The following is a 20,865-nucleotide window of genomic DNA, read 5'->3' as shown; positions in this document are numbered from 1 at the left end:
CCTTCAGCTCTACCATCTCCCACCTCTCTCTCTCCTCCAGTCAGTAACTCTTCTTACCTCTTTACTTGATGCCAGTCTCTGTATGCCAGCTCTTGTACTATACTAATGTACTGTACTGTAAGGTTAAAAATGTTTTCTTATTTTTTGTGTGTTTTTTTTACATATTATTTGTGTGAAAAGTATCATAAATCTATTAAAGTACAGTACTATACAACTGATTGTGTTAGTTGGGTACCTAGGCTAACTTTGTTGGACTTAATGAACAAATTGAACTTACGAACACGCTCTTGTAACAGAACTCATTCGTATGTAGGGGACTTGCTGTATTTGTGCACCTTATCAGATGTTTCTTACATATAATACTCAGTCAAGAACCAGGAAAGAATATATATAATATCCTTTAAGTGGATAAAATAGATGCACCTTAGTCTACCTTTTGAATTTTGTCCACTTTATTCAGAGGAGAACAGCTTGAAATCAGAAAAAAGAAAGACTGTTAACTGTGTTATAGTAATGGTAGAGCTAAAAATATATTCCATGTAAGTACAGAAACATTATCTGAATAAATGTCCAGGGACTTTTAGTGTAAGGACAAGAACTCTCTAAAAATTGTTGAAAGCACTATTATATTTTAGTTAAGGGTAGTCATTTATGCTGATAAATGATGATGCTGGATCAAAAGGTACATGTTATTTTATGTTCAAATTGTGGGCATACCTAATTTATTTAGAACAATTTCTACTCAAGACAGTAAAATGAAAAATAAAGTTTTAGCATTTTAACTGGAATACTGCAGGGTCTTGGACAACTCATTAACATGGAATATCTTTACCTTTAATTCTTCCTGGAGCAAGGCAGAGTGTAAAATATTAGGATGCCCCAGTTTTTTAATAATACCAGCTAGATGAGGTGTTCATTCTGTACATCTTAATGATCTGAAAGGTATGAATGCTGCAGGTGTCATTCATTTCCTTATTGCTTCTCATTGAAATACTTTCTAGTATCGACTCTTAAAAATGTGTTTTTCCACCAGCCAGTATTTTCGGGAGTCTATACTCAACGATATCAGGAAAGCTCGTAACTTATATACTGGCAAAGAATTGGCAGCTGAATTGGCAAGAATTCGACAGCGAGTGGATAATATTGAAGTCTTGACAGCAGATATTGTCATAAATCTGTTACTTTCATATAGAGATATCCAGGTGAGAAGATGCTCAAAATCAAGTCTTGGTTATGTATCATGTTGGAGGAATAAGGGAGTGTTAATATCCAGTTCCAGTTAGCTACTAAGTCACTCATGTTACTACATGTAATTTTTTATTGACTCTCCTAAGCTTTCCATCCAGAGATTTTATGATAAATGAAACAGACTCATATAAGTTAACCATCAGTGATTATGAAAGACTTATACAGTAAAGGGCTGCCTTCTTCCTCCAAAAGAACATAAAGAAAAATTTGCATGCATGGCTAATCCACAGACAGCTGTTGTATTCTGCTAGCCTCAGGCACACCTGCCTGTCACTAAGTGAAATCTTTGTTTTCGCAAAAAACAGACATTTTTAGAGCTTTCCAGATATATCTCTTACTCCTGAAATTGTGTTGCTTGGAATTGATAGTGCTGGATCTAACTAGCCAGAAGCGAGAAATGTACAATTGATTAATTATAAAAATAACTTTAAAAATAAGTAATGTAAAACACAGATATGCCATATTATTTTATTGGGATGTCTTAAAATTTTTAAATTACACTAAGAAGAATCATGGGGCTAATGGTAGAAAACCCACCTGCCAGTGCAGGAGACATAAGAGACTTGGGTTCTATCCCTGGGTCGGGAAGATTCCCTGGAGGAGGAAATGGCAACTCACTCCAGGATTCTTGCCTGGAGAATCCCATTGACAGAGGAGCCTGGCGGTCTATAGTCCATAGGGTAGCAAAGAGTTGGACATGACTGAAGCAGCTTAACACAACACATACAAGAATAATTAAATCTCTGAGTTGGGGATATGCTGTTGGATTTTTACAGTAAAATTTAAGTGACTTGTGGTTTCCTATTCCTACCCATTCAGGCTCGAGTAAAGTTTCATGTGGATAACAGAGATTCACATACATGGAGACGTGTGGCACTTAAGATCCCATAACTGGAGAGCCTTCTTATGTTGAAACCAAATATTTTTGTTACTTATAATAGAAGTTCTATCGGTTCCTCCATGTTCTTGATATCTTGGAAATTATCTCCCTGAAAGTAATTGACAACACCCTGTATACCGGGAATCTAGCTCCAGGGAGCAGTAAACCACCTGTACTGAGAAAATGTAGTATTACCATGCTAGAGAGTTCATTGTTTTGTAGGTCAGAGATGGTAATTCAGTATTTCCAGTGTTTTATCTATATAATCGAAAACCCTTATTCAGGCAAGCAAATGAACAAACAGTTTCTTCTTGGTTCTAGATTCTTTAAGGTACTAGTTCCTTCTTAATACTCTTCTTAGTTTCAGGCATCTGGTTGTTCAAAGGCATTTCATTGTCAAGACTTTCTCCCAAAGATTTAATTCTATGTTATTCTTCTCCTGTTTGAAAGGACTATGATTCTATTGTGAAGCTGGTAGAGACTTTAGAAAAGCTTCCAACGTTTGATTTGGCCTCCCATCACCATGTGAAGTTTCATTATGCCTTTGCACTGAATAGGTAAGAAGAAAAAGTGCACCCCCCCCCAACAATGTGCCTAACGTATTACTTTTTAACCTGCATGTTCTTTCCATGATATGTTTTTCATGTAGCCTTGCAACCACTCCTATTATAAGGTATTGTTAATATTTCTCCTTCAACCATATAAAATATAGGAAGCATGCATTCTGATTTTGTCTCACTTTTACGTGAGTAAAAGAAGTACCCTCAATGTTTATATATCTGAATTCTTAAAATTCTTTTGCTTCTCTGTCAAAGTTTGTATTTTCTATTTATATATATTTTGGGGATTTTTAGAATTACATGGATGTGATATTGTCTTTAAATAGATTGAATGCCAAGTGGTTATTTACACAAAAACTAACTAGAGTAGGGAGAGTTATATCTAGGGGAACATATTCCTAATCAGAGAAGATGTTCACTGAGATTGTTCTGAATATACCTAATTATTAATATAATCAAAACTCTGTGGACCACATTTTAGGTCATGCGTCCATGAATTTTTCTAGGATCAGGACTAACAATGCTGCTCCCAGTCCTGCCTCTGTGCTTTCTGTCAGCACCATGACTGACACCTACCTCAGTGCCACTTTCTACCCAGAGTCACCGTGGAAGACCATCCCTACTCTGGCCATAGAGAGGCCCAAAGCACTAAACTGTCCAGAACTTAGTTTTGCTATTCTCTTCTATGGTAGAGAGTTGGATATGTATGTAATTACTACAGTTGAAGAGAATGATACAAAAAAAAAGAGAGGGGAGCCTCACCTCTATTTTTCATTTGCCATGAAGTCTTAATTATTTTACCCTTGAGGAAACTAAAGTGCTTGAGTAATTTTTCTTCAAGGCTGTAGTTATGTCATAAAACAGGCTCAGACCCAGAGCAAGCTGATACTGGTACTTGTATTCTCCCTCACTTAGTTCTCCTGCCTTTGTCTCCAAAGAAAAGTCAGCATGCTCTTCAGCCAGATACTGTTTCTTTCCTTTATTCATCTGCCCAAGCTCTACAACGTGCTACCTTTACCAATATGATAATGAAAGTCAATTTTATCTCCCCATTTATTAAACATTTTTTCTTTAGATTTGGCAGAAAGAGATGAAAGCTCCAGAGATTATCTGTTCCAACTGGTTTTCAAATAAATCCTTTTTAAAAGATGAAATGAAAGATGGAATGAAATATATTATATTTTGAAATTAAAAATGAAAGTCCATAAGAGCCTTTTATATTTTCTTTTATCTATATTTTGTCTCTGTCTTTCCTAAAATAGAACAGAATGAAATGATAAATGTATTTGTATGGAGTATTATTCTAAACTGAAAGCATTAGTACAGAATGTAAAAAGGAATTTCATGGGCAGAAAGATTTAAAATAGTAATTGAGAATAGAAATAACTCTTTTATGTAACAGTTTTATTGAAATATAATTCACACATCATACAATTTTATTTAAAATGTATGATTCAATGGATTTTAATGTATTTACAGAATTGTGTGACCATCAATACCATGAGTTTTAAAGTATTTATATTACCTTTCCCAAAACCACCCACACCCTGTCCTGCTCCAATGGAGGCAGGATACTCTCCCATTCCTCCCAAATCCAGACCTAGGCAACCACAGATCTCTTTCTGTCTCCATAGATTTGCCTATTATGGATATTTCATGCAATGAGATTGTACAATATATAGTCTTTTTGTGACTGGCTTCTTTCACTTAGCATAAATGTTTTCAAGGTTCAATAAATAACTCTTAAGAGAATTTTTATCTTTGAGTATATATAGTCTGTACATACTCACCAGTTTTAAAATGAGCTATATAAAGCAGCTTCCTTAGATGATTGATTGCTCAACTCAGGTTAGTTTATTGGTATTGTCTATGGATTAGTTAGGAGAAGGCAATGGCACTCCACTCCAGTACTCTTGCCTGGAAAATCCTATGGACAGAGGAGCCTGGTAGTCTGCAGTCCATGGGGTCACTGGGAGTAGGACACGACTGAGAGACTTCACTTTCACTTTTCACCTTCATGCATTGGAGAAGGAAATGGCAACCCACTCCAGTGTTCTTGCCTGGAGAATCCCAGGGATGGGGGAGCCTGGTGGACTGCCATCTATGGGGTCGCACAGAGTCGGACACGACTGAAGCGACTTAGCAGCAGCATGGATTAGTTTGCTCAGTGTTTTGGAGCAAAAGCCACTGAAACCTATAGCATCAGGGTTTTGCCCCTGTTTGGATTCCTTGACTCTGCCCCATTCACAACCACAGGCTGCATTCTTAATCTCACTCTGTCAACTTGAACCCACACAGAGTCCGCAGGGAAACTGGAATAACTGTGGATGGATAAGCACAAATCATCACATCAGCAGAAAACCAACTCAAAATAAATCCTTTTTAGATGATTAGACATGAAGTAGGATAAAAAAGAGTTGCAGAAGACTTTCAAAATGTAATTATTGTTTTTATCCTGCCAAACTTATTAATGTGAATCAGTGTATTAAACAGACATTTTAAAAAGATGATTGGCCTAAACTGCTTCTGTAGTCTATACAGAAAGAGTGATGTTCCCTTTCTCTACCTTAGGAGAAACCTCCCTGGAGATAGAGCAAAAGCTCTTGACATTATGATTCCCCTGGTGCAAAATGAAGAGCAGGTTGCTTCAGATATGTATTGCCTCGTTGGTCGAATCTACAAAGATATGTTTTTGGACTCTAATTTCATGGACACTGAAAGTAGAGACCATGGAGCTTCTTGGTAAGTGTACAGGGTAAGATATTTGGTAAGTCCATGACACAAAAAAATCATTTTTAAATGAGTATTAAATTATTGTTTTCATTCTTTGATTGTATATTATAAAATAAATCTTAGAATTTATAGATTTAGTAAATAATTTGATGAAATTCATTTAATAAAGCAGAGTAAATTGGGATAAATTGGATGAAAAGATAATGGTTTAAAAAAATAGAATTTTTAAAAGATGTAAGTATAATACAATAAAAATATAATTGGGGAAATTCATAAAATTTTATAGAAAGACATGAAATAAGACCTGAATGAATGGAAAAATAAACCAAGTTATGTGGATGAGAAGACTTGATTTAAAGATGTTAATTCTCTACAGCAGGACTTTTCATAAAATTCAACAAATTGATTCTACAATTTATTTGAAAAAATAAAGGGTCTAGAATGGGCAATTCTATTTTGGAGAATGAGGTGGAGGGACTTGCTCTCCCAGATAAGGCATACTGTAGCAGTGTAACAATTCAGGTATACAGTATTAGTGTGAGTGAAGTGAAGTGGAGTGAAAGCCGCTCAGTCGTCTCCGACTCTTTGCGACCCCATGGACTATACAGTCCATGAGATTCTCCAGGCCAGAATACTGGAGTGCGTAGCCTTTCCCTTCTCCATGGGATCTTCCCAACCCAGATGTCGAACCCCGAGTCTCTCGCATTGCAGGCGGATTCTTTACCAGCTAAGCCACCAGGGAAGCCCAGTATGAGTGCAAGCATAGACAAATTGGGAGATTGGGATGGACATATATACAGTACCATCTGTAAAATAGGTAACTCGGGAGGAGGACATGGCAACCCACTCCAGTATTCTTGCCTGGAGAATCCCCATGGACAGAGGAGCCTGGTGTGCTGCAGTTCATGTGGTCGCAAAGAGCTGGACATGACTGAGTGACTAATCACACAGCACAGTGGGAACCTGCTGTATAGCACAAGGAACTCAGCTTGGTGCTCTGTGGTGACCTAGATGGGTGGAATGGGGGTCGAGAATGGAAAGAGTTCCAAGAAGGAGGGGATATATGTATATATATATGTAGCTGATTCATGTTGTACAGCAGAAACTAACAACAGCATTGTACAGTGATTATCCTCCAATAAACTGAAACAGTTAATAAAACTCTAAGACTGAAGACAGAGCCTGAAAGAAACAAACTAAAAACAGAGCCTGGTATATATCATTTTGTATGCATATGACTGGTTTCCCTGGTGGCTCAGCTGATATGACTAGATTTATGGTATGATATGCTTCATGAGGGCAGGAGACCAGATTTCATCCCTGGGCTGGGAAGATCCCCTGGAGAAGGGAATGTCTACCCACACCAGAATTTTTGCCTGGATAATTCCATAAACAAGGGAGGCTGGCAGGCTACAGTCCATGGGGTTGCAAGAGTCGGATGCAACTGAGCAACTTAGGGCTATGCTTCATGAGCCAGAGGGGAAAAAATGGACTCTTTAGGAATGATACTGGAAAAATTTGTTTACCTGCCTGTAAAAATAAAAATGAATCCCTAGTTTAACCCACACACAAAAAGATAAAATCCAAGTAAATTAAAGATCAAAACATTTTATTTGGAAAAAAATTTATAATAAAATATACAAAATGGATTTATGACTTGGAAAAGGAAAAATTATCTTAAAAGAAGGCTTAAAAATACCATAAACCATAAGATATTGGGGAAACTAGAGCCCATTAAAATTTGCATCTGCTTATCAACTCTTTGGGAAAGAGTAGCTCCTATGGCACTGACCTTCCTGCTGATAACAGTTATAAACATTGGGAAAACACTTTTAAAAAAGTTTGAAAGCACCAAAGAGTGACTAAAAATAGAAACTGGAGAGCTTTTGATTCTTAGATGAGGAGTACTGCATTAGATAAGATCCACATGTATATGCTTTTTCCTTTGGGGGAGCTCTCAAATCTGCAGGCTTAGGGAAGATACAACTCAAGAAGAAAACCGTAGTCTTACATGGTTGAAGGAGTTAGTCTGAGGCTGCCAGTTCAGTTCAGTTGTTCAGTCATGTCTGACTCTTTGTGACCCCAAGGACTGTAGCACACCAGGCCTCCCTGTATATCACCAACTCCCAAAATTTACTCAAACTCATGTCCATTGAGTTGGTGATGCCATCCAACCATCTCACCCTCTGTCCATCCCCTTCTTCTCCCGCCTTCAATCTTTCCCAGCATCAGAGTCTTTTCAAATGAGTCAGTTCTTCACATCAGGTGGCCAAAGTTTGGAGTTTCAGCTTCAGCATCAGTCCTTCCAATGAATATTCAGGACTGATTTCCTTTAGGATGGACTGGTTTGATCTCCTTGCTGTCCAAGGGACTCCCAAGAGTCTTCTCCAACACCACAGTTCAAAAGCATCAATTCTTCAGCTCTCAGCTTTCTTTATAGTCCAACTCTCACATCCATACATGACTACTGGAAAATAGATTTGACTAGTGCCTGGAAATTGAATGATAGATCCCTTACATGAAGGAGCCACAAAGGGAGCCCAAAATATGCATATAAGCCACCTTTCCATTCTTGGCTGATTCCTGACATCTGCACAGGTGTGGTAAAACTCAAAGGAGTCCAGCAGAAATTAGGAGCTAGAAGGCTAGAGCTGAACCAAGATTTCAGCAGCTGTGCAATGGAGGAGAGACAGAGTTTGGGGTTTGAACCTCACCAAGTTAGAGGGGCTTGATAAACACGTTGAGCTTTCCACTGAAACTCCAGTAGGTCCAAGCCTTCCAAATAAAAAGACCACATCCAAGGACTAAGGAAGGATACTAAAATGAAGAGGAAAACCAAATAAGCACCACCTTAATAAAACCCCAAACCGAGACTCCACATAAACAAGGTGAGCTGACCATAACTTAGATGCCTGTTGGAACAAAACTCAATACTCTTAAGATGAAGATAACAGAATCTGAGCTGTATGATGTATCACCCAAAATACCTACTACACCATCAGAAACTACTAGATTTGTGAAGAGAGCAAAATGTGATCTGTAATAGAAACATCAGTCAACAGGAATATACTGCAAATAAACACATGGCAGAAGGATACATAGAGTATGATTTTGTTTATAGAAACTTTGAAACCAGTCATACACATCTAGTAAAAGTATAGATGCTTAAATGTACATCATAAATCCCCAATTCAGTGTAATAGTTACCAGTAGGGAAGGAATAAAAAGGGATCATGGAATGTTGCACATGCAGCTGCAAGAATATTTAAAACATTTTATTTCTTCAGCTGAGTGGTGGGTATGTGGGTAGAAAGTGTTGCTTATATTATTCTTCCGTACGTTTTAGTCTCTAAAATGTTCCCCAAATAGTCTCTGATTCTAAAAAAAAAATATTAAAGGAGATTGACTTACAGAAAGAGACAAATACCGTATGATATCACTTATATGTGGAATCTAAAGTATGACATAAATCAACCCATTTCACAAAACAGAAACAGACTCACCGACGTGGAGAGCTGACTTGCGGTTGCCAAGGGGGAGGAACTGGGGAAGGGATGGATTTGGAGTGTGGGATAAGCAGATGTAAGCTATTTTATGTGGGATGGATAAACAACAAGGTCCTACTATGTAGCCCAGAGAACTATATTTGATGTCCTATGATAAATCATAGTAGAAAAGAATATGTATACTTGTATAAGTGAGTCGCTTTGCTATACAGCAGAAATTAACACAATATTGTAAATCAACTATACTTCAGTTTAAAAAAAGGGCAATTGACTTAGTTCAGGCATTCCTTAGTAATGGCCATAATATTATTTAAGTTGTGAAACAGAAATCTTAACATTTCAAAATCTTGTGTCATCCTACCAGCTTAGCAAGGGACTGAAATTGGGATAATAGATTATAACCAGGGAAGAAAATTTGGGGACAGTGACTTCCTGGATTTTCATGGACAGATTTGGTTTGGACTTTTAAATTTGAATTATAAATTTTTATTGCAATCAACAGAGAGTTTTACCATTTCCCTTAACCATTTTTTTTCCTGCTGTTATAAAAGAAAAATGTAACTATACAACCTTTTTATTACCACAAGATTTCTTTAAGAAGAAAGAAGATTTCTTGAAGATTGTTAATTGTAGGAGAATTAGAATCTGATATTTAGAAGCATTGTGCTGGTATAAATGCTTTGATTTAATGGTGATAATGAAATGCATAGATAATCTTTGAAAGTCTGATTTTCATGGTCAGTGAATTAAAATGGAAAACATCTCTTATGAAGTTCATGTGCCTCTGCACGGGAATAGAAGTGTTTCCCAGTTTGAAAAACCAAACAGTTTAGACTACTGAGAGCTTTCAAGGTCACATAAAGTTCAGTCAAAAGGAACAGTTTTTTTTCTGATTGTGTTTTGTTCTGTCTTTCTATACTTCCCAATTCTCTTTTTCTATGATTCCTATTTAACTGAGGAACATTTACTAGCTTTCAAAAGAGCTTTGTCTTTTAAGTCTTCAGGTCAAATTTAAGATGTCAGGTTTTGTATGATTTCATTTTAAGCTGTTCGTTAATTTTCTAGCAAGAACAGGGAAGGCTATTAGAACACAAAGCCTTTTCATGGGAGGAGCCTCAGGAGTTCATCTGGATGTATCGCTCACTGATGTATTGAGTAATACAAGAATGTCACTTCTACTGTAGATTACAGGTCTATAACCTGCCGTTATTGTCATTATATCCATTTGTCGTAAGGGTCATTACGAAGATTTCACCCCTATTTTAAAAGTGTGTTTTCATGCCTTCACACTTGTAAAGCCACTTCAGTATTTCTTACTGCTTCCATCCAACCAACTCCCACTCATTTGCGATGGTGTGTTGGCATCATCTGTAATCGCTTGTTATATCACAGCTGAAGTAAAAGCGCGTTGTCAAGGTGCTGACTCAAGAGTTTCGTTACTGAGGTCATTAGGTTTCTGGCCAGACTTACTCTGGGTTTGTGTTTCCTGAGTCCTGGGTTCCAGAGAGTTTTTCAGCTGACTTATATATTTATTAATTTATTTATTACCCTTTCTGAGCCAAAATTTTCTGAGCTCTTACTTGTCAAGTGCCTGGGTGGGATAGCAGTGAGTGGCAGGCAGTTTGTCCCTAAAGCTTCTTTCCATGCCCGTAGCCTGAATCATCATCTGCTAGCTTGAATGGACAGTCATTTACTAAGCAGGAAAAGTTTAAGAATAAGAATTTCAACTTAGTGGAAAAATAGCCCCAAGCAGTTGTGTTTACAATGGCACATAGAAGTCTCAAAGTTCCCCTTTTTAACATCTTTAATGAGTTGTCTGTTCCTGACTTATAGCACAAGGAGAAAGTCAGACACTACTCTTGAGCATTCATTGTAATATTTGGTATGGGCACTATCCCAGGACACTTTTTTGCTTTTAGGGAGACTGTGTAATGCAGATCTATTTTCTGAGAGGTTTACTTGGGACTGAGAAGATGAAAATACAAAACAGGAAAGAAGTTTATGGTTTAGATTTTTAAAATTTGCAGAATTGAAGTATGTTGTAGAACAAACTTTACATACTGAATCTTATCTGGGACATAGGGTGAGGGGTTTGAAAGAACACATCCTGCTGATTTAAGTATAAAGTTCATTGTCACTCCCTTAGTTGTTTTTGCTCACTGAAGCTCTTATAGATGGCTATCAGTTCAGTTCAGTCGCTCAGTCGTGTCCGACTCTTTGTGACCCCATGAATCGCAGCACACCAGGCCTCCCTGTCCATCACCAACTCCCGGAGTTCATTCAAACCCATGTCCATCGAGTCTGTGATGCCATCCAGCCATCTCATCCTCTGTCGTCCCCTTCTCCTCCTGCCCCCAATCCCTCTCAGCATCAGAGTCTTTTCCAATGAGTCAACTCTTCGCATGAGGTGGCCAAAGTACTGGAGTTTCAGCTTTAGCATCAGTCCTTCCAAAGAACACCCAGGACTGATCTCCTTCAGAATGGACTGGTTGGATCTCCTTGCAGTCCAAGGGACTCTCAAGAGTCTTCTCCAACACCACAGTTCAAAAGCATCAATTCTTGGGCGCTCAGCTTTCTTCACAGTCCAACTCTCACATCTATACATGACCACTGGAAAAACCATAGCCTTGACTAGACGGACCTTTGTTGGCAAAGTAATGTCTCTGCTTTTGAATATGCTATCTAGGTTGGTCATAACTTTCCTTCCAAGGAGTAAGCATCTTTTAATATCATGGCTGCAATCTCCATCTGCAGTGATTTTGGAGCCCAAAAAAGAAAGTCTGACACTGTTTCCACTGTTTCTCCATCTATTTCCCATGAAGTGATGGGACCAAATGCCATGAACTTAGTTTTCTGAATGTTGAGCTTTAAGCCAGCATTTTCACTCTCCACTTTCACTTTCATCAAGAGGCTTTTTAGTTCCTCTTCACTTTCTGCCATAAGGGTGGTGTCATCTGCATATCTGAGGTTATTGATATTTCTCCCGGCAACCTTGATTCCAGCTTGTGTTTCTTCCAGTTCAGCGTTTCTCATGATGTACTCTGCATAGAAGTTAAATAAGCAGGGTGACAATATACAGCCTTGATGTACTCCTTTTCCTATTTGGAAAAGTCTGTTTTTCCGTGTCCAGTTCTAACTGTTGCTTCCTGACCTGCATATAGGTTTCTCAAGAGGCAGATCAGGTGGTCTGGTATTCCTATCTCTTTCAGAATTTTCCACAGTTTATTGTGATCCACACAGTCAAAGGCTTTGGCATAGTCGATAATGTAGAAATAGATGTTTTTCTGGAACTCTCTTGCTTTTTTGATGATCCAGTGGATGTTGGCAATTTGATCTCTGGTTCCTTTGCCTTTTCTAAAACCAGCTTGAACATCAGGAAGTTCATGGTTCATGTATTGCTGAGGCCTGGCTTGGAGAATTTTGAGCATGACTAGTGTGTGAGATGAGTGCAATTGTGCAGTACTTTGAGCATTCTTTGGCATTACCTTTCTTTGTGATTGGAATGAAAACTGACCTTTTCCAGTCCTGTGGCCATTGCTGAGTTTTCCAAATTTGCTGGCATATTGAGTGCAGCACTTTCACAGCATCATCTTTCAGGATTTGAAAGAGCTCAACTGGAATTCCATCACCTCCACTAGCTTTGTTCGTAGTGATGCTTTAACTCTATTCTTTTCTATATGTAAGTTTCTATAATCCAAGTCAAGTTATGAAAAAATGCGTTTTTTGAGTTTGACTTTCAGTTATTTTTTAATAACTTTCATCGTAGCTGGTCCATATAAACTTAAATATAAGTTAAAGCAAGCAACAATGATAACTGTCATAAGTGCTGGTTGGGGAATGTTAGGGGCTGCTATAGGATAAAGAGAAAGGTGAGAGAGCAAAGCTGGGAGGAGAGCCAGCTTTCAAAGGAAATATTGTGACTCAAGAGCCTAGACTTACATCTTAAAAAGAAAAAAAAAAATACAAAAAACAAAACTCACAGAGTTTCTGAAGTGACAGACTGAACTGAAATGACCCAAGGCAATATTATGGACCATGACTTGAGGGGCCATGGGAAGTTCACTGACAAATTTATCTCTACAACTTCTTTTTAAAGCTAATCTAAAAAAGAAAACCACAAAGTAGTTATGCTGAATTCATATGCAGCATGACTTACTGAGAACATTTTGATATATATATATATATATATATATATATATATATAGTATTTGTTTAGTGGGTAGAAATAATAATCCCTAAAATTTTAGAGTTCACACAAGGTTTTTGTATATGTTATTAACAATTGGTGGCTTATAAGCACCTTGTAAGGTGGGCAAAGCTGATATTTTTCTTCCCATTTTACAATTAGGGCAAATGCAACTCAAAGAACTTAAGTGAATTCTTGATGTTTTATGGTTAATAACATTTCAAATTAATTTTTTTCAGATCCAGTGTTGTTTTTACTACACTCTAGCCTCTCTTTCCTGGAATTTCCAGGAACAGGCATTTCTAGCAATATCTGTACTGTTTTATTGAAGAGGCCTAGACTTGTGAGAGACCCGCATGGAATAGTGTTGACTCAGTACTTGGAAACAGTGTATCTTAGGCAAATGACTTAAACTTTAAGAAATTCAGTTTTCTTATTTGAAAAATAAGAATAATATCTACCTGGATGAGTGAGAATGCTCTTAGCATCCGAAAAGTAGCTGAATAGCTTACTTCAATGGGCTTAAGCAGGAAGAAAATGTAACTTCTTAAAACATGAAGTTCAGAAATAGGGCTGGGTCTGGTAGTTGAGTCAGCAGCTTAAAAGGCAGCCGAATCTGTTTCCTTGTTATTGTTGTGGGTGACTGCCCTCAGTCTGGCTCTCTTAGAGTTAGTTACAAGGTGCCTTTGGCCATTTTAGACATCAATCGAACTTAGCTATGCCAAGGTCTAAGATGAGAGAAAAGGAGGCCATCTCTTTCTGTATCTTTCTCTTAGGACTAAGAAAACACTCATAAAAACCTATCTCACACATTCCTTACATTTCTTTATGCTTCCAGTATTTCATCATTAGCCCAATATTACACAAATCACTAGCAAGGAAGATGGTTTGATTACAGATGGTTTAGACTCATCACTTTAGGAAGAATAGATGCTCTGTTTGAGGGATTAAATGAAGCAACATATGTTCAAGCCTTGGAATTCAGTAAACCCTTAGAGTTATATCCTTAGTATATAATATGTGAAAATATTTTATATTTCTGCATATAATGTTATACTTATGTTCAAAGCAGATATTGACTAGATTAGTGGATACGGATTAGATTACTCGTCCCTAAAATATTCCTGAGTTTTCTTTCTCTTCTTTCTGAATCTAGCTCACCATTTTACCTAATGAGGGAAAAGAGAGTGTGTGTATTTTTTACATAGGACTTGATAGAATTTCATATACCATAGTTATCGTGGAATCACCTGGGATAGGCAGTGATTGCTTGAAATCATACCTGGTTTTAGAGATGATGGTATTCTCATTCTTAAGGGGAGATAGAAGTCATTTTCAGAACTTTGAAAGGAAATTGGCTGCTGTTCTATATTAACATAATCAGGTTTCCCCTGTTGTAATGCCAAAAAAATCCATAGCAAACAAGTCAATCTAATCACACGGACCACAGCCTTGTCTAACTCAATGAAACTAAGCCATGCCATGTGAGGCCAACCAAGATGGGCTGGTCATGGTGGAGAGGTCTGACAGAATGTGGTCCACTGGAGAAGGGAATGGCAAACCACTTCAGTATTCTTGCCTTGAGAACCCCATGAACAGTATGAAAAGGCGAAATGATAGGATACTGAAAGAGGAACTCTCTGGGTCAGTAGGTACCCAAAATGCTACTGGAGATCAGTGGAAAAATAACTCCAGAAAGAATGAAGGGATGGAGCCAAAGCAAAAACAATACCCAGTTGTGGATGTGACTGGTGATAGAAGCAAGGTCTGATGCTGTAAAGAGCAATATTGCATAGGAACCTGGAATGTTAGGTCCATGAATCAAGGCAAATTGGAAGTGGTCAAACAGGAGATGGCAAGAGTGAATGTTGACATTCTAGGAATCAGCAAACTAAAATGGACTGGAATGGGTGAATTTAACTCAGATGACTATTATATCTACTACTGTGGGCAGGAATCCCTTAGAAGAAATGGAGTAGCCATCATGGTCAACAAAAGAGTCCGAAATGCAGTACTTGGATGCAATTTCAAAAACTACAGAATGATCTCTATTCGTTTCCAAGGCAAACCATTCAATGTCACAGTAATCCAAGCCTATGCCCCAACCAGTAACACTGAAGAAGCTGAAGTTGAACGGTTCTGTGAAGACCTACAAGACCTTTTAGAACTAATACCCAAAAAAGATGTCCTTTTCATTATAGGGGACTGGAATGCAAAAGTAGGAAGTCAAGAAACACCTGGGGTAACAGGCAAATTTGGCCTTGGAATACGGAATGAAGTGGGGCAAAGGCAAATAGTTTTGCCAAGAGAATGCACTGGTCATAGCAAACACCCTCTTCCAACAATATAAGAGACGACTCTACACATGGACATCACCAGATGGTCAACACTGAAATCAGACTGATTATATTCTTTGCAGCCAAAGATAGGGAAGCTCTATACAGTCAGCAAAAACAAGACCAGGAGCTGACTGTGGCTCAGATCATGAACTCCTTATTGCCAAATTCAGACTTAAATTGAAGAAAGTAGGGAAAACCACAAGACCATTCAGGTATGACCTAAATCAAATTCCTTATGATTATACAGTGGAAGTGAGAAATAGATTTAAGGGACTAGATCTGATAATGCTTGATGAACTAGGGACAGAGGTTCGTGACATTGTACAGGAGACAGGGATCAAGACCATCCCCATGGAAAAGAAATGCAAAAAAGCAAAATGGCTGTCTGGGGAGGCCTTACAAATAGCTGTGAAAGGAAGAGAAGTGAAAAGCAAAGGAGAAAAGGAAAGATATAAGCATCTGAATGCAGAGTTCCAAAGAATAGCAAGAAGAGATAAAAAAGCCTTCCTCAGCAATCAATGCAAAAAATAGAGGAAAACAACAGAATGGGAATGACTAGAGATCTCCTTAAGAAAATTAGAGATACCAAGGGAACATTTCATGCAAAGATGGGCTCGATAAAGGACAGAAATGGTATGGACCTAACAGAAGCAGAAGATATTAAGAAGAGGTGGCAAGAATACACAGAAGAACTGTACAAAAAAGATCTTCATGACCAAGATAATCACGATGGTATGATCACTGACCTAGAGCCAGACATCCTGGAATGTGAAGTCAAGTGGGCCTTAGAAAGCATCACTATGAACAAAGCTAGTGGAGGTGATGGAATTCCAGTTGAGCTATTTCAAATCCTGAAAGATGATGCTGTGAAAGTGCTGCACTCAATATGCCAGCAAATTTGGAAAACTCAGCAGTGGGCACAGGACTGGAAAAGGTCAGTTTTCATTCCAATCCCAAAGAAAGGCAATGCCAAAGAATGCTCAAACTACTGCACAATTGCACTCATCTCACATGCTAGTAAAGTAATGATCAAAATTCTCCAAGCCAGGCTTTAGCAATATGTGAACTGTGAATTTCCAGATGTTCAAGCTGGTTTTAGAAAAGGCAGAGTAGCCAGAGATCAATTTGCCAACATCCACTGGATCATTGAAAATGCGAGAGTTTCAGAAAAACATCTATTTCTGCTTTACTGACTATGCCAAAGCCTTTGACTGTGTGGATCACAATAAACTGTGGAAAATTCTGAAAGAGATAGGAATACCAGACCACCTGACCTGCCTCTTAAGAAACCTATATGCAGGTCAGGAAGCAACAGTTAGAACTGGATATGAAACAACAGACTGGTTCCAAATAGGAAAAGGAGTACATCAGGGCTGTATATTGTCACCCTGCTTATTTAACTTCTATGCAGAGTACATCATGAGAAACGCTGGGCTGGAAGAAGCACAAGCTGGAATCAAGATTGCCGGGAGAAATATCAATAACCTCAGATATGCATATGACACCACCCTTATGGCAGGAGTGAAGAGGAACTCAAAAGCCTCTTGATGAAAGTGAAAGTGGAGAGTGAAACAGTTGGCTTAAAGCTCAACATTCAGAAAACTAAGATCATTGCATCTGGTCCCATCACTTCATGGGAAATAGATGGGGAAACAGTGGAAACAGTGTCAGACTTTATTTTTTGGGGTTCCAAAATCACTGCAGATGGTGACTGCAGCCATGAAATTAAAAGACACTTACTCCTTGGAAGGAAAGTTATGACCAACCTAGATAGCATATTCAAAAGCAGAGACATTACTTTGCCAACAAAGGTCCGTCTAGTCAAGGTTATGGTTTTTCCAGTGGTCACGTATGGATGTGAGAGTTGGACTGTGAAGAAAGCTGAGCGCCCAAGAATTGATGCTTTTGAACTGTGGTGTTGGAGAAGACTCTTGAGAGTCCCTTGGACTGCAAGAAGATCCAACCAGTCCATTCTAAAGGAGATCAGTCCTGGGTGTTCTTTGGAAGGACTGATGCTAAAGCTGAAACTCCAGTACTTTGGCCACCTCATGCGAAGGGTTGACTCATTGGAAAAGACCCTGATGCTGGGAGGGATTGGGGGCAGGAGGAGAAGGGGACGACAGAGGATGAGATGGCTGGATGCCATCATTGACTCAATGCACATGAGTTTGAATGAACTCTGGGAGTTAGTGATGGACAGGGAGGGCTGGCGTGCTGCGATTCATGGGGTCGCAAAGAGTTGGACACGACTGAGCGACTGAATGGAACTGAACTGAGTAAGCTAAAAGTATTAAATCTGTTTTTAGCATTTATGTGTTCATTTTCCATGGTAGCTTGGGAAAGAACAGACAGATTTGCCTTATCAACTGATTCTGTTTTACGTCAGTGACAGTGCTATTCAAACAGTGATCATGCCTAATAACTGTTTAGTTTGTACGTTATTAATGGGGTTGGCTGTACTTAGGAAGAGTTATGTAACCAACCAACTGACATACAAATAAAGACCAATGTCTAGTTTCCATTTGCCATATTTTCCCTTTTTTCTTTATCTTGGCTTCGACATATCTTTCTTTCTTCATGTTATCTCTGTTTCTACTACCCTCCTAACCCCCCGAGTTTGATCTCGCCATTATTCCACTGACATCATTTTCGTTTAGTCCTTCGTTGTTTCTATTAACCGAATTTCCCAAATTTGGATGATTTTCATTCTCAGAACGCAAAACCTGAAGAGTCCTTAATAACTCAGCATGGCACCCAGCTCATTGATGTCCAGGGGTAGAGGGCTCTTAAAGAACCATCAATTCTAAGATGATCTGGGACTTGGGGAGAACACAGCATGTACCCACAATTGCTTTGTAAACAAGGAACCTGGTACATTGCTCTCATGCCTTGAGCTTGATTTAACATGCCATTCAACAGATGACAGATTGTGGCATGACCAAGTTGAAGTCCAGGAATGATAATGTTTAACGAGTCACTGGGAGATTTCCTAATTGTGTCTTATAGGTAATAAGCACCTAAGGAGAGAAACTAAGGCTTGCTTTCTGTAACCAAGTTGTCAGAGGGATGAGTGAGAAAGAGAACTGGATGTTTGCCAGGCATTATGATGAAAAGGAAGGAGCATTTGGAAGAACAGTAATGATTTTGCTTGGTGAACCAAAGCAGTTGTTTCCAAATCTGGCTGACTATCAGAACTACTCAGAGAGTTTTTCAACAGTGCAGAGTTCTCTGTCTCTGGAAATGTTGCTTACTGGATCCATTTTATTGAATAGCTAACCCATAATTGATAATATGACTTTTCTTTTTTAATTAAATATTTAGACTTTCCCCAGATTTTGCTGCCAGTTCCTTCTTCCTAAATGTTTGCTGTTCTTCATATCCTTAAAGATTAAGTTTAAACCCTTGGCCTTACCTCCTCTTCCGAACTTTCCCAAATCTATCTCCTCCTGTCTTCCTAGAGTTCTTTGAGTATGGGTTTTGCATTTTAATTTAAAAGAATTGGCAGTTATTGGAAGGATACATTTAGATTGGTCATAAACATTTAAAAACTATTCACTCTCAGGAGCAATCAGATAAGTGCCCATTAAAATCCTGAGCTGTGCTCTCTTGTTATTATCAGTTAGCAAAAATGAAAATAGATGAGAATATTTTGGCATGAGTGCAATGTAAAAGTCTCTCTCTTGTGCTGCTCTTGGGAATGTGAATTGGTAAGACCTTTCTGGAAAGCAGTTTGGCTTTATGATGTATGAAGAACCTTGAAATAATTCATGTTCCTCAGTCCAGTTATATCCTTTGTAAACCATCCAAAAGAAATAGCAGATATGGAAATAAAGATATGTTTAGAGTGCTCCCTACACTAAATTTTATGGTAATGAAAACCTGGGAGAAACAGTAGGGAAACTGTTAAATGGAAGGATATCCTCAAGTGATGGAATATCATTCATTCAAAGTTGTGTGTTTGGAGGGTTGATGGTAGCAATATACATAAATAAAGCTTACCATTTTAACCATTTTTGAAGGTATGATTCAGTGGCATTAAATATGTTCACAATGCTGTGCTTCCATCACCACTCCCCGCCTGACAACCTCCTCACTCTCAAAACTCAAACTCTATACCCATTAAACAATTTTGGATTCCCCTTTCCCCCAGCTCCTGGCAACCACTATTCCACTTTCTGTCTCTATGAATTTGATTACTCTAGCAGAGACATTACTTTGCCAACAAAGGTCCGTCTAGTCAAGGCTATGGTTTTTCCTGTGGTCATGTATAGATGTGAGAGTTGGACTGTGAAGAAAGCTGAGTGCCGAAGAATTGATGCTTTTGAGCTGTGGTGTTGGAGAAGACTCTTGAGAGTCCCCTGGACTGCAAGGAGATCCAACCAGTCCATTCTGAAGGAGATCAGTCCTGGGTGTTCTTTGGAAGGACTGATGCTAAAGCTGAAACTCCAGTACTTTGGCCACCTCATGCGAAGGGTTGACTCATTGGAAAAGACTCTGCTGCTGGGAGGGATTGGGGGCAGGAGGAGAAGCGGATGACAGAGCATGAGATGGCTGGATGGCATCACTGACTCGATGGACGTGAGTCTGAGTGAACCCTGGGAGTTGGTGATAGACAGGGAGGCCTGGCGTGCTGCGATTCATGGGGTCGCAGAGTCGGACACGACTGAGCAACTGAACTGAACTGAACTGAGGTATCTCATATAAGTGGAATCATACAGTACATATCTTTTTTGTGAATGGCTTATTTCACTTAGCATGACATTCTTAAGGCTCATCCATGTTGTAGCAATGAGGCATCCCTCATAGCTCAGTTGGTAAAGATTCTACCTGCAATGCAGGAGACCCTGGTTCAATTCCTGGGTCGGGAAGATCTGCTGGAGAAGGGATAGGCTACCCACTCCAGTATTCTTGGGCTTTCCTTGTGGCTCAGCTGATAAAGAATCTGCCTGCAATGCAGAAGACCTGGGTTCGACCCCTGGGTTGGGAAGATCCCCTGGAGAAGGGAGAGGCTACCCACTCCAGTATTCTGGCTTAGAGAATTCCATGGACTGTATAGTCCATGGGGTTGCAGAGTTGGACACAACTGAACAACTTTCACTTTCATGTTGTAGCATGTGTCTGAATCTGCATTCTAAAGGCTGAATAATATTCCCTTTTATGTACATTGTCTTTACCTGTTCACCTGTCAATGGACATTTGTGCTTGTTTCCACGTTTTAGCTGTTATGAGTAAATATTACTATAAATATGGGTGTACAAATATCTGTTTGAATCCTCTGTTTTCAATTCTTTTTAGTATAAGCCCAAAAGACGATTGTGGTTTTAAATAAATAGTTAATAGTAACATGCATCATGATATCATATGAAAATTTTAAAAACAGGTTATTAAATGGCATGATTCTTGTTTTTGGAAA

At 38.7% G+C, this 20,865-nt stretch overlaps 1 protein-coding gene across 1 annotated transcript in view; it reads left to right on the top strand.

Moving 5' to 3' along the window:
• MAP3K5 (mitogen-activated protein kinase kinase kinase 5) overlaps positions 1-20,865 on the top strand; it is a 228,669-nt gene that overhangs the window by 92,173 nt on the left and 115,631 nt on the right. The window contains exons 5-7 of the mRNA XM_061428082.1: positions 1,034-1,202; positions 2,579-2,685; positions 5,260-5,430. Coding sequence (XP_061284066.1) covers positions 1,034-1,202; positions 2,579-2,685; positions 5,260-5,430 — 447 coding nt within the window. The remainder of the gene's footprint in view (positions 1-1,033; positions 1,203-2,578; positions 2,686-5,259; positions 5,431-20,865) is intronic.

This window comes from Bos javanicus, chromosome 9 (genome assembly GCF_032452875.1).
Source record: "Bos javanicus breed banteng chromosome 9, ARS-OSU_banteng_1.0, whole genome shotgun sequence".
Taxonomy (NCBI): domain Eukaryota; kingdom Metazoa; phylum Chordata; class Mammalia; order Artiodactyla; family Bovidae; genus Bos; species Bos javanicus.
The sequence above is the reverse complement of the archived record's forward strand: the minus strand, read 5'-3'. Positions and strand labels throughout refer to the sequence as shown.